Below are 14,242 nucleotides of genomic sequence, written 5' to 3' on the forward strand. Positions count from 1 at the left end.
TAGAAGGAATCACTATTAACTATTTAATGTGCAATCATTAATACACAAACACACATTTTTTTTTCTAAAATATCTTTGTCATCTAAGTAATATTTCAGAGTACAAACATACTAACTGATTCCATTTGAAAGTGTTCTCTCTCTTGTCAAATGCATTCCGGCATATTTTAAACTTTTTTTATTAGAACACATTCCATGTACCTTTATAAGATTATTATTTTGTAGATTATTTCCAGAACATTGTTTGGAAATATGCACAATATTTAGATTCTTTTGAATTTTTCACTATCATAAAATAATAATATAGGCAACATCTGTACATCAATCCTCGCAGAAACCCACGGTGATTTTTTAAAGTCATGAGCTGTAGAATTTCTGGATTAAAGGCTTGCGTACAGTTAAGGTTTTTGATACATACTGTGTACTGGCCTGTTAGAAAATTCATTACCACTTATCCTACTATCAGTTGAGTTGGAGAGTGTCGATTTCTTTTTTTTTTTAACATCTTTATTGGAGTATAATTGCTTTACATTGTTGTGTTAGTTGCTGCTGTATAACAAAGTGAATCAGCTATACGTATACATATATCCCCATATCCCCTCCCTATTGCATCTCCCTCCCTCCCTCCCTATCCCACCCCTCTAGCTGGTCACAAAGAACCGAGCTGATTTTTTTATATTATCACCAAACCCAGGGTTATATCTTTATGTTCTTTGTTAATTTGCAACTGCTCCTTTCTCTATGTGCCCTGAAGTGTAGAAAGTTCATATTCCAAACAACTCATGGGAAAGATGGCATGTCACTGTCCAGACAAAGAATAAGAGAGCAGGGAGGGCCCACCGCTTGAACAGATGACCTGGGATTAAGAGTTGACAGACAGGAAGGAAGGCACTTTCACTAACCTTGTATTCATTTACTTCACTAAAGAGAACAATCTTCAACCTGGAAGGTGTTCAACCAACAAAAGAAGAATTTGGGTGCTCTTCTAAATGACTTCCAAACTATTATTTAAAATAAATTATACCCTAGGATAAGGAAAAATCAGGAGGAACTAGAAGCTTGGAACATTGTGAGCACCTTTAAGGGTAGGAGTGTTTTCTTCAAATATCAGAAGGATACTATTGCCAAAAGGGATGAAATTTATCCTTTGTAATTCTAGGGGCCAACTGTAGGATTGAGCATGGAATAAATGGGGCTAGAGATTTCAACTCACGTTCACAAATTGGTGGCTCTGAATCCCAGAAGACAGTATTGCCTGAGATAATACATTCAGCAGCTGAGTGACCAATGAGTTGATACCTGAAACCAAAAATGAAAAATAGGCATGCTGTACACATCCCATCAATTTCCTCAGCATGCATACATGCATGGCAAATCTGAAAGGCTACAATCTGAAAGAAGTTCAAGGACTAGCCTAAACTCCACCTGTTTTATCTGACTTTTCTTATTTCTCTTTTTCTATCCTCTCACTGTTGAAAGGAATATTTCCTCTCTAACTCCTCATGGCTCGCTCTGCTTCTTCATTTCTTGGTTTCATTTTGCATTGTACCCAGTACCTAAATAAAACAATACTTTTGTAGACCTGCCTGATAATTTTCTTCTTAAAATCTGTTTTTTCTTATATTATTATTGTTACTTAAGTTTCTTTTTGCATTTTCCTGATATACATAAATATACATATTGTATATTAACACTGCTATGGCATTTTAGTTTAGGCATGTTTCTTGTAAATACAACAAGATTTGTGATGCTTTTGATCCTATTTGGAAACTTTTGTTTTTCAACAGGGATATTAAACCATTCAAATTTACTGAACTAAATGGTATGGTTGATCTTGCTTTTGTCATCACTTCATAATGTTCCTTCCTGATGTTCAGTAGTAAGCACATAGCAGTGAATACAGCCGATCTGCCCCAAATATAAGGGGGCTTATTTCTGGTGAATGAGATGGATATAGTCCATGCTATTCCTTTTTCTTCCCTCTCATTTGCTACATGAACCAGATAGGTGAACCTCTTTCAGTTGCTCTAATAATTTGGAAGCTAAATAACCAATTTTTGTTCCTTTGAAATTTCATTTCATGTGTTGTATATTGAGTTGGCCAAAAAGTTCGTTCAGGTTTTTCCGCTACATCCTCTGGAAAAACCTAAGCAAACTTTTTGGCCAACCCAATACATACACAACACAGGTATTCAACCCTATTTTCTCAATTTTGGTGTCAAAATATATACAGTCTACCCATCTCCTATGTAATAAAAGTCTAGACTATGATTTTTTTTGCTTTCTTCTATTTTCTAGTTTTATGGATATATTTTATGACTTCAGAAATTGTTACTGGATTATGATTACATTGTCAAGTTTCACTTTTTAACAACTAGTTCTGTCATTGTATACATTTTATAACTTTGTTGAAAATATTTGAACTTTTTCAAAAATTTGTTTTTCTTTTGTTTGACTTTTGGCAATTTTCTACCTCACCAGCATTTATCATTATCCTTTAAGAAAATACTGATGGATTGCCTGAGTTTATCTTTTTCCTTCTCCCAGGAAGTATGCTTCCTGTAAGGTACACAGGTGTGAGTTTTAGGTCCTTGCTTATCCTTTACTGTACATCTGTAGCCTCTAGATGTGAATACTAGCTTAGCTCATTAGAAACTCCATCTTCTGCAATTTAGTGATGTGAAGGATCAATGTGATATCAATACAAATTAATTTCTTTTGCAGCTATTATAGTTTATTAATTTCCTTTCTGCATTCTTGAGGTTTTTTTCATGATCCCTGAAATACAGATGATTACCTAGTGATGGCTAAATATGGGCTTATTGTTTTCCCTTCTGGAATTTTTGTTACATGTAATTTGAATCCCAGTACTCTTTTAGACATATCTTTTCTTTTCTCTTTTCTCTTCTTCTGCATCCTTTTCCACTTAATGCTGGGAGAAGTTGATTAATTTATCTTCTTACCCTCTGCTTTAATTTTCTACAATATTCAGTGTGTTTATCACAGAATTTTTCTTTAGTTTGACAATTGTGTTTTTTATTCATATGCAAACATTGTCTATTTCCTAACTAGTTTCACAGAAACAGCGTGCAACTGAATCTTGTTAAAAACGTAAACAGGAGATTTTTCTAAAAGTTTCTCTTATTTCTTAGAAGTAACTCTATTTTGTAAGAGGACAGTTCTTCTGATTTTTCAGATTGCTCTTTTTACATTAATTTCCTGTAACATATCATAAGCTCAACGGTTTTCTATTTTATGCCATTGAGAGGTTCACTCTTATTCCGTAATACATTATAAAGAGGGTACAGACAGAGAATTTATAGATTGTACTTAAAAATGCTCGGAGAAAGACAGAAGTGTTTAGATTTACTCTAATTTCACTTTGTCAGATTATAGGTACTATGATCTGTAAGGCCTTGGTTAGCAAATATGCTGAAGGCCACAAGTTCCTTTTCAGTGTTTATCATGGCAGTGCAAATTTAGCCCATATTCTCTAACTGGTTCAGCTGCTCCCACTGGGAGTGGGGTTGAGACTGAGCAAGGGTAAGCACCCTTGTGGGTGGGACTGCTGCCCAGTAAACACTTTATGTCTGACATTTTCACAGGGGACTCTGTTATGGGTTGAGCAGTGCACCCCCAAAAGTATGTCGAAGCCCTAGCCCCCAATCCCCATGAATGTGACCTCTTTTGGAAATAGGGCCTTTGCAGATATAATCATGTTAAGATGAGGTTATTAGGCTGGGCCCTAATCCAATATGACTGGAGTCCTTACAAAAAGAGAGCACTTTGGACATAGACCCACACAGAGAGGAGAGTGCCATGTGAAGACACAGACACAGAATGAAGATGGCAATGGGAAGACAGGGGCAAAAACGGGAGTGATGCGCCACACGCCAAGGAAGCCCTGAGGTCACCATAATCTGGAAGAGGCAAGGAGGGATCCTCCCTCAGAGGCTCTGGAGGGAACATGTCCTGCCTGCACCTTGATTTTGGACCTCTAACTTCCAGAACCTTGAGAGAATAAACTTTTGTTGCTGTTCTGAGATACCCAGTTTGTCCTACTTTGTTATGGCAGCCCTAGCAAACGAAGAGTGCAGTTACCTTATAAGATCTGCTTTCTACACAGTGGCTCCGTGGCCTTCCCCTTTCTTTCAGCAATGCCTGCTCTGGGCAAGCGCTGTTTGTACGGTTTGACTATGCCCTCCCCCCATTTTCTTCCTTTCTACCTGGTGAATACCTCACTTTTCTTGTATGTACTGTCCTGGTTTCCAGCAAGGAGACAGATTTCCCCTCAAATCTTATCATACCTTTGTCCATTTCAATTAAGAGTTAAACACCTATGTTCAAGCTTCTTGAGAACAGATGGTAATAGCCTAGTCCTCTTTTCCAAGATAGGACCAGAAGGTAGTATCGCTGTCCTGGAACTCTTGAACCAAGAGATGGTCCTGCCCACTCACCCTCTATTACAAGCAAAAATGATTCTGGATCCGAACTGGGTGTCTGTATCTATGTGCACCACACCGTTCACAGGATCTGGAGGAGTATTACATGATTTACCTTGGGAAAGAAAGAGAATTTTGGAGCCAGGAAGAGTAATTTGAACTTTTGTTAGTGTATAACAAGTCAGTCCCCACCTGACTGCAGCTTTCTGAAGAGCACATGCAATTCTGATGGTTCTACAGATGTTTTCACCTTGAGGAACCTCACCAGACTGCCTCGGGATAGCCACCCACTAAGCACCACTTTCAAAGAGACCTCCCCTCTAAATCTCTCCTATCTGTGCCTCAAATCTCTTATCTAAATATAAAGGTCATTTGTGGCCTTATATCCCACCAGTATAAAAGTTTTTATTACCTCGTTATTCAAACAGTTTATGTCTCCTTACAGATTTTTTTCCTGATCTGGAGTAATTCATTATTCACTACCCCATAAAAAACATGGAGTTCTCCTGCAAATATTCCTTGAAACATTCTCAGGAGACAAGCATTTCAACCAATAATTAGGGGTGACCTACAAGACCAACTCTGACCTCCACCTATGTGAACATGTTTGACAAAGTTTTCTTATCTCTACAATTTGGAGAAATTAAATACGATCCTAGAGATACTTTGACAAACATAGGAACGCTCCAATGCAGGGCTTACTCACGTTTACAGACATCTTTGGCACTTGACCACGTGAGGTTTTGTAGACACGTGATAGAGAATGACTTCCTGTGGTACCCAGGGCGGCATTCATACTTTAAAGATGTCCCAATGGGAAACTCAGATTCATTGGTCTGGATTTTCAACTTGGCAAATTGAAAATGATCTGGGCTGTTACAGTGACCTAGAGACCAAAAAATCAAGAACATCAGAGTTAACAAAAAGATACCCAAGGCCATTCTTCCTTTTCTCTTTCTTGTTAGATTTGATATCAGAACAAAAGAAACTTTTAGTTGTGGAAAGATAATTTCCTTGTAATCTTTGAAGGGAAAGTTCCATTAGCATGTGCCCATTAGAAAATATACTATCCGGAAGGCTATTTTGCTATCTGGGCATTTTACTCATATCATTTACTGTAAAAGACAGCTCCAATTCAATTTTTCACATTTTTAGGGAGACAGAGGAGTGTTTCTGCCCAGGTTACACCTGGTCTGGTTTCTTTGTACTTCAGTGTATCAAAACCCATGCTTACAAGCAAGAATGGACGACTCAAGATGTTTTTTGAAACTAGGAGGCAGCCACCACTTTCTAGGTGTGATTCCTAAGCTGGCTATTTCAACACAACAAGGAAATACACAGCATCGCTTCAAAATAAAAACAACAACAAAACAAAAACAGAAACATTGTGTGAAGTATATGTTGAATCAAATTCTGGCTTTAGTTCCAAGCCCCTACACCTAAAGCTCTAGGTTTGAGAAGTGAAAACTCACTTTGGATTCAAGCAGTATGAAATCAAAAAAGTGTATATGTTTGGAAAAATAGAAATCGTTTCCACTTGGTTTTGACACTAACTTCTCTTTTAGTTTCTATTCCAGCTGTCCTCCACCTCCCTTTCAATTATTTTTTCAAAGACTAAAAGCTATGCTAGAGCCAATTCTGCACCCAGATAATTCTCTGTATGAAGACTTGCAAACCAATTTCTCATTTCTTTAACATATAATTAAGTGATTTTTCTCAATATGAAAATTTGGCTTATTTTCAAGGTGGCTTCACAGGAAATACATCCATCTATATTGCCTGTTTCTTTTCATTTTAGAGCTTGAATATTAGCTATACTAGCTTCTAGTTCAAGGAGTCCCCCTTACGACTAAAATCTACTACCCAAGGCCAAATCACACATGAAGATGGTCTGGCAGGTCTCCAGTCTAAAAAATCTAGCTGATAAAACTAGGACTGCCATCTCAGCATAGGGTACTGGTGAAAAAAGTCATAGAACTTAGGGGAAGATTGCCTTTCACTTTCGATGTAGTGAATCTGAACTAGGTGTCTGTGTTTGTAAACAGGCTCATAGGGACACCCCAAGCTGAAGCCATGGTGTTACAGAAGGAGAGTGAGGGCAAAAATGACTTCTGAATATCCATTCTTGGTCCCTTTCCTTTCAGAACTGCTCTTTTATTTCAGAGTTCCTCAGCAGTCAGTATGTTATGCCGGGACTAGGGTCACTTTGACAATTTACTTTCCCCTTCCTTCTTCACTGTCTGAGTGTGGGTGTCATAGTGGTATTGGATACCTTAGGATACCTTCTCCAGACCTTAGAAATAAACACTCTATTTTGCATTTTTCCCTTGAGTTCACATTGCTTTGCTTTTTCTTTCCACCAAAGAGGGAAACCTCAACAACTGAAATTAGTGTGGGGCTAAGGAGCAAGTAAGACTTATCTTAACTTAGAACTTAGCCCATACTGGCTAAAAGAATCTTTGTGTTTTGTTTACAATGCAGCCCAGTTTTCAGAGAGAACACACAGTGGTCGCTGGACAAATAGGTAATTAAAAGCGATTTTGCCAGGCTTTGTTCTCTGCTGGTCTGTGCTTCTCTCCAAAACCTGTGAAGATGGTACAACTTATGCTAGTTAAGGTTCATAGGTATTTGCTTTCAGTTCCTATGCTTTGAAAACATTTTCCTTCTAATTCTAATTAGAACTAGAACCGCCACCCACTTCCTCCATCTCTTTTCACCAGCCCTCTAGAAGCAAAGATCATCAGAATCTTACATGTTGATGTATCTTAAAACCATTTATTATTGTTTTGGCATTTAAGTGTATCGAGTGCACAAATAAACACCACATTGTAATTACGGAAACTTGGAGAGTCTGGTATAGATATTCTGAATCCATTTGGAATGTGGGGTAGCGCGCAGTAACCTGGAGGTCCACAGCGAGGGGCAGGGCTGCTCCAAATTCCGTTCCCTTGACTGTCACTGGTACAGCGGATGGTGCTCTCCCCAGTGAGGCTGAAGATCATCCCTCTCTCTGGGTGCGGGTCACATGTGTAAGTGACTTCTTTTCCAAAAGGAAAGACTTCCAGAGGTTTGCCTGTGTGTCTCCCATTAAGGATATCAGGAGGATTTGGACACAAGATTTCTGGAAAGAAGGCAAAAGCTCTAAGTGTCATTCATGAGTTTTCACCACAGGTAATCTATAGTCATTGGGTGTTATAGTTGGTACTACCTAAAAACACTGAATGGACTAAGTGAAGTGAGATTTCAATCCCATTTTTTTTTAATTGAAAAAGTACAAAAGAATTTGCCTATCCTGAATCTTCCAGACTTTTAAGTTTTCTGGATGATAGAAACTTTACACCTTTAATTACGTACCAAAACTTTTGAAGAAGAAAGAGAATCTATTGGAGAGTAACTCATTCATTTAATCAACACATTGGGCACTTATTCTGTGTCAGCCACTCGTCAGGGCCGGCTGGATGAAATGGTGAAGAGCACAGATAAAGTCTCTGTTCTCCAGGGAACTTACATTCTCAGGAAATATTTCTACAATGTATTCCATATGTACTAATCACCTAATCATATGAAACCTTTCCTTAATAACTTACCCATAGTGACCATCAACCGATTATGACAGTAGTGCTGTCACAATGAATTGAAACATATACGGTTCATTGTAAAAACTCTAAATGATCCATACTGTTTTCTTATTGTTTTTTTTTTGATGCATGGGATTGCTTATTATTATTTTTATTTCTTTACTTTCCGTCAGGATTCAAATTGTTACTTCTTTCTGGTATCTGCTTGTCTGTTTAAACAGTCCTTTCCTTATTTCTATTTAGTGTTTCTTATTAGGCTTGGGATTTGGAAGAAGCTACTTAAATTAGAAACAGTCATGAAAAGTAAGAGGAATAGTACAATCAGTAACTGAGCTCTAACCCAGGCCAGTGGACAGCCATTTGTCATGTTACTTCAGTGAAAGTTGGGTTTCTTGGATGACAGGATCTATACAGAAGTTATGTTTTTTTTAATAAAGTTTTACTATAAAATGTGTCATAGGATAACTGAGCAGATTTCTTGCAACATAAACATTTTAGTAAAATTTGGATTAGTTTAAAATTTATATATTTTCCAATCTTTAGGATCAAGTGATGAGGCAAAGTCCTATCTTCTATTGGGGAACATACAAATGGGTAGACTAGGAGAAATCAGTGGTGGCATTGCACATAGGAGACTCATTTTTTAATCAGCTCATTATTTCTGAATCTTTGCATAATTTATTTAGATGCAAATTTTGAGAGTTTAAGGAGTATTAAACTGCTCACCCTGCGTAATGCTGTTCCCCACTTTCCCCTCATTTCTGCATTGCTCTGACCTATCATCTCCATAAGATTTAATTTATTTTCTTTCTTGTACATCTTCCCACTTGAGTATAAATAACATGGGACAGGGAATTTGCTCATCTTGCTCACTGCTATAACACCGGTGCCTGGAAGAACATCAAGCACATAGTATGTGCTCAATAAATAATTGAATGAATGAATGTTTCATATTTGTATATTAGCAAATAGACAGGAATATTGTAGAGTGACTTCACCTTGATGGCATAAAAAAGTAAAAGGAAGAAGGAAGGAAGGAAAAAAGAAAGAAAGAAATTTGTCAAAGCTTCACGTTAGCTAATCTCTCCTGATTCAGAGACAAACTACAGCAGGATTTATCATGTAAAACAAAGAATTCTAAATGACAGAGATTGATCAGATAGTTCTCAAAACACATGATGCACAACAAAGTGCATCGCAACAAATTGATCCCCAATAAAATACTATTAAAATAAGCCACTATTTACCAATAATTCAGATTAGAAAATAGAAGAACCACGGCTGGGGAGGCCATGGGTCAAATTACCAAATAGATTAAAGGGAGAGATTGGCCTGAAGTGTTATCCCTTCTACTCACGTTCACACACAGGAATGCTGCTGTTCCAAAGGCTTTCCATTCCAACCAAGACACAGTAACTAGCAGAATTGCCTTTTAACTGGAATCTAAGGAAGAAAATGGTAGTGAATATGTGAGCTGCTTAAGCCAAAATGCCATTCCATTTGCAAAAATCTCAGCATTTTGAGGATCTGAAACCAGCAGGTGGCAGAGGTTCAGAGGCCACATCAATCTGGAAAAGTCACAGCTTCCAGTGAGGGAGAACAGCAAAGCACAGTCACGTGGTCACATAACATAGTCCCAGCCTAAGTTGAAGAAGGCAGTTGTAGCATAGCTGCCATCGCCGTGATCCTGGACCTAGGCTCAGAGAAATCAGTCTCTCACTGTGCATCCCACGGTAAAGCTGATAAATCTACTTAGTCATTATTGGAATAAAACATCCTCCAAGTGATGACACTGGAACAGCTAGTAAAACAGCTCCCAGTTTGCACTGGACAAGCAGAGAATAGCTGGAAAGAGAACAAAGATTGTTCTTTTGTCTCTATATTTGTGGTGGTTATGCAGAAGGCTCACCACAGCACGCTGGGCTACGGAAGAGTAAGCGTGAATGTTCTGGGGGGAAAACGAAAGGAGATTGGAAATGACTCTTGTACAAAATTCTCCTAAATGTTATTTGGTGCCTGTCAAGGATTCTTTGGAACATTTTGAGATCAGGTACTTTGTTGCCCATGCTTGATACTTCCCATGTAGAGATGTGCATGCTGTGTCAGGTCAAGTGAATGACCTTACTTAAAACTTTAATATCAGCCACCATAATACCATTTCAGAGCCCTTGGCCTGTTATCAACCAGGTGATATATGACTGGATGAAAAATGCTTATTCTTATACTTTCTCTCTTATTACAAAATTCACTTTGGATGGTTAAAAATTTTTCTGAAATAATTCTTAAATGATCTTATTTTTAATAAGATTTTTGTCACATATCAAACTTTTTCTGGAACTCTCCAAATTACTCTTTTTCTTTTATGCTTGGAAAATATGATTTTTTCACTTAATGTGTCACCTATGTATACTCTTAAACAGTAGTTGTATTTGTGTTTAAGCATGCCAGCTAATATACGTGTCAGTTTTTCCTTCACATGTTATGTTATTAGTTACACCTGTTCCTTACTCTTAACTTCCCATATACACTCCCCAAATTTAACATCCCTGAGTATTTCCTATTTTAAAAATCACACTAAACCTTGCCTTTTTGAATTGACCTCAGTTTCAGTGCTCGGTAGGCCAGGCAAACTCACACTCACCCCTCATCACAAACGAAGGATACTTTTGCTCCAAGCTGAAAATTAAGTGGAAAGAGTACATGTCCATTAGGTAACTGGTCCAGGAAGTCAGCACATGATTTCACTAGGAAAAAACACACACACACAGGAGTGAGATGTTCCTGTGAGGGACAAAGAGACTGATCCACATACAAGATGACAGTATAGGCACCTGCACATTTGGGGGCTGACGGGCTCCAGTCTCCCTGGGGCGTACAATGCAGAGAAGCAGCCCCTCTGAGATCATAGCCAGGCTCACAGCTGTAGAACACTTCCTGCCCAGAAGAAAAGTTGTTCCTGTGGCTTGGGGTGTGTTTACCATGCGGGACTTTTGGAGGTGGCTGACATACTAGGGAAAGAGAACCAAAGTGCTGTTAATTGTGTGAAAATAACTTTTCCTCAGTGGTAAACTGGCTAAGACAATCAACAGCATAAATCTATTTGTTTTTAAAAATCTGGTAGACTAACACCCTCTCGTTTTATTGATGGCAAAATTGAACAGAGACAGAGACAGAGAGAGAGAGAGTCTTGTGAAAAGTCATAGAACTGATAGACTGCAGGACAGTAACTAGAACTGAGACATCTACAGTTCATGGTTTTCCATCTAAAGTACACACCCAAGATGACAGAACAAACGGTTCCCCTACACAATTCTTCCTTTTATTGTTCACTTAGTACACAGTTGTTAGATTGATGGAATTTTTTTTTTTTTTTTTTTTGCAGTAGACGGGCCTCGCACTGTTATGGCCTCTCCTGTTGCGGAGCACAGGCTACGGATGCGCAGGCTCAGCGGCCATGGCTCACGGGCCCAGCCGCTCTGCGGCATGTGGGATCTTACTGGACCGGGGCCCGAACCCGCATCCCCTGCATCGGCAGGCCGACTCTCAACCACTGCGCCACCAGGGAAGCCCCTATTGATGGATTTTTTATTTTATATTTTTATTTTTATTGGCACCACCAATTTAAATCCGCCTTTCTGGCATAAGGAAAGCTTGAGCCCAAATCTCACCCAACAGATTTCCCAATCACCTATCACACTCTGCTGTGACAAACAAGATTCATACATCTCTTCTCATCTCTTTCCAGCTCCTCTCCAGCGGTCACGCCACCTGACACGGGTTGGTGGAGAAGGTAAGTCTCCTTTCTGCACTCTACAGGGCCAGGTCCTGCTTAACCATTCACTTCATTCCAATGAGAAGATGGGCAACCATTGAATGAAATCTTCTAAAAAACCTACAGCCCTCACAATGAGAGTGCATATTCCATACCATATGTTGTAACTGAGCCTCTGTCTCTTTATACACTTGGTTTGAATTTAGAATCAGAATGCACTGGAATCTCCTAAATTATATAAAACTGTAGTAACATGAAAAGTCATTTCATTTTGGCTTAGATCAGGTCAGTTTCTCTCTCTGGACTTTAGCTTTCTCAAGTATAGAATGGGGCATTGGACTAGAATAAATGACCCCCTTAAGGACTCTGTAAATACTCTGATGCTGTAGCACCCAGTTTCAGGGCTCATCACCCCCCTGTTTGCCTTGATTAATAAGTGCACTGTGATGGGATCATTCAAGTGCTGTGCTGGTTAAATCTCTGTTGACTCCCAGCCTTACACTTCTGCATTCTCCTTTGACTGCTGGGGCCAGAAGCCTGAAAGTACAACTGCTAATCTTCCTTGCCAGCTGGGTCCTGGTTAAGCTCTGACAATTGGAGGCATATATACTAAATTAAAAGGTAGGAAGATGATAGAAGTCATTCTTCTTGTAAAGGAGGCTCAGGAAGTGGCAACTGATGGCTCTTCCTTAGCAGCAGCAACATTAATTCTATCAATGCCAGTGACTGAAGGCTCCAGCAACCTCAGCTACGTTCTGGCAGCAACAGCAGCTTCTGCAGCGTGAGCAGCTGGAGGAAATACATGCTCAGTGAGTGCAGGTGCCTGTGCTCTAGTCCAGGAGGAATGGCAGCCCCCTGAGCTCTGGGAACACTGCCTTCCTCCTTTTGCTCTTCCTGCCCTTTAACACCTTTGTATTCTCTTACCTGCACTAAATCCCTCACTCCTTGCAATTTCTAGAGTAGCTTTCGATTTCCCTGGCTCTGGAGTCAGGTAGGCTTGGGTTCTTGTCTTCACAGAGTTAGTATCTATTTAATCTTGCACAGTTATCTAATCTCTCTAAGACTCACTTTCTCTGTAAAACATGGAAAGAATAGTAACTACCTCATGTCTTTGTTTTAAGAATTAAGTGGGGCTTCCCTGGTGGCACAGTGGTTAAGAATCTGCCTGCCAATGCAGGGGACACAGGTTCGAGCCCTGGTCCACGAAGATCCCACATGCCGCGGAGCAACTAAGCCCATGCGCCACAACTACTGAGCCTGCGATCTACAGCCCGCGAGCCACTACTACTGAGCCCGCGTGCCACAACTAGTGAAGTCCGTGTGCCTAGAGCCCGTGCTCCACAAGAGAAGCCACCGCAATGAGAAGTCCGCGCACCGCAACAAAGAGTAGCCTCTGCTCACTGCAACTAGAGAAAGACTGCGTGCAGCAACGAAGACCCAATGCAGCCAAAAAATAAACAAATAAATAAATAAATAAATTTAATAAAAAAAAAATTAAGTGAATCCATAGATTATACAGCGGTGCCTAACAAGAAGAATCAGTCATTACATATTCGCAGTTAAAACACTCAAGAGTAATTAATAAATTGTTTTTAAAAAGATTACTTTAACTGAAAAAAAGAAAGAACTGAAAGATGATGTCACTAGTGTCATCCCAAGGAAATTTTACATTCTTTACCCAGATTTATCTTTGCTTCTGAGTTTGAACACATACACATTCACACACACATACACACACACCTGCTTTATTTAATGTTTCCTCCCAAGAAAATTTACCCATCCACACTGCTCACCACACATCCTCCCCGCAGAACCGACACTAACCTCCCTATCCTCCTACAACTCACGTCATTTGTAGGCCCCTTCAAAGCCTCAGTCAGACTCACCCCTGGAGCAGCTGGGCAACTCCGGCCCCCACTTGTTTTGGGCCTGGCATTCAACAGTGGAGGGTCCTTTCATGGCAAAGCCGGGCTGACACCTAAACCTCACGCTTTCACGTAAAGAAAATAAGCTTTTGTTCTCAGACATCCTTATTCCATTTTCAATGACTGGAGGCGTGCATTTATTAGGTGCAATGCACTGAGGCGGAGGGCCACTCCAGATGCCAACTTGATTGTCTTCACTGGTGCAATATATTGACGGCTCACCCACGAGGTCAAACAGCTTCTGCCTTCTCTCTCCAAGATTGCAGCGATAGGTCACCACTGTTCCGTATTGAAAGTATTCTCTGTCGGTGCTAATGAAATCTCCATTGGCGATGGCCGGGGGTGGCCCACAAGGAATGCCTGGGAAAAGGGACAGCAAGTTAAAACCTCAGTTTCTTAAAGTTATATCCAATTATGAATTTGGGTAACCAGTTTAAAAAATGATCAAAATGTCACTATTCAGAACACTTCTGCTCTTGTCTAATATTTGCTAATGTACAGACATGTTTTTACACAATCGCAGATA

The 14,242-nt window shown here is 39.5% G+C and overlaps 1 protein-coding gene across 1 annotated transcript in view; it reads right to left on the reverse strand.

Annotated features, from left to right (window-relative positions):
- The window catches only part of LOC132413407 (complement receptor type 1), a 103,577-nt gene that overhangs the window by 11,319 nt on the left and 78,016 nt on the right, over positions 1–14,242 (reverse strand). The window contains exons 21-28 of the mRNA XM_059995458.1: positions 13,678–14,076; positions 10,851–11,027; positions 10,661–10,763; positions 9,377–9,462; positions 7,344–7,562; positions 5,148–5,327; positions 4,457–4,556; positions 1,213–1,298 (exon numbers count right to left, since the gene is read on the reverse strand). Coding sequence (XP_059851441.1) covers positions 1,213–1,298; positions 4,457–4,556; positions 5,148–5,327; positions 7,344–7,562; positions 9,377–9,462; positions 10,661–10,763; positions 10,851–11,027; positions 13,678–14,076 — 1,350 coding nt within the window. The remainder of the gene's footprint in view (positions 1–1,212; positions 1,299–4,456; positions 4,557–5,147; positions 5,328–7,343; positions 7,563–9,376; positions 9,463–10,660; positions 10,764–10,850; positions 11,028–13,677; positions 14,077–14,242) is intronic.

This window comes from Delphinus delphis, chromosome 1 (assembly GCF_949987515.2).
Source record: "Delphinus delphis chromosome 1, mDelDel1.2, whole genome shotgun sequence".
NCBI classification, from domain to species: domain Eukaryota; kingdom Metazoa; phylum Chordata; class Mammalia; order Artiodactyla; family Delphinidae; genus Delphinus; species Delphinus delphis.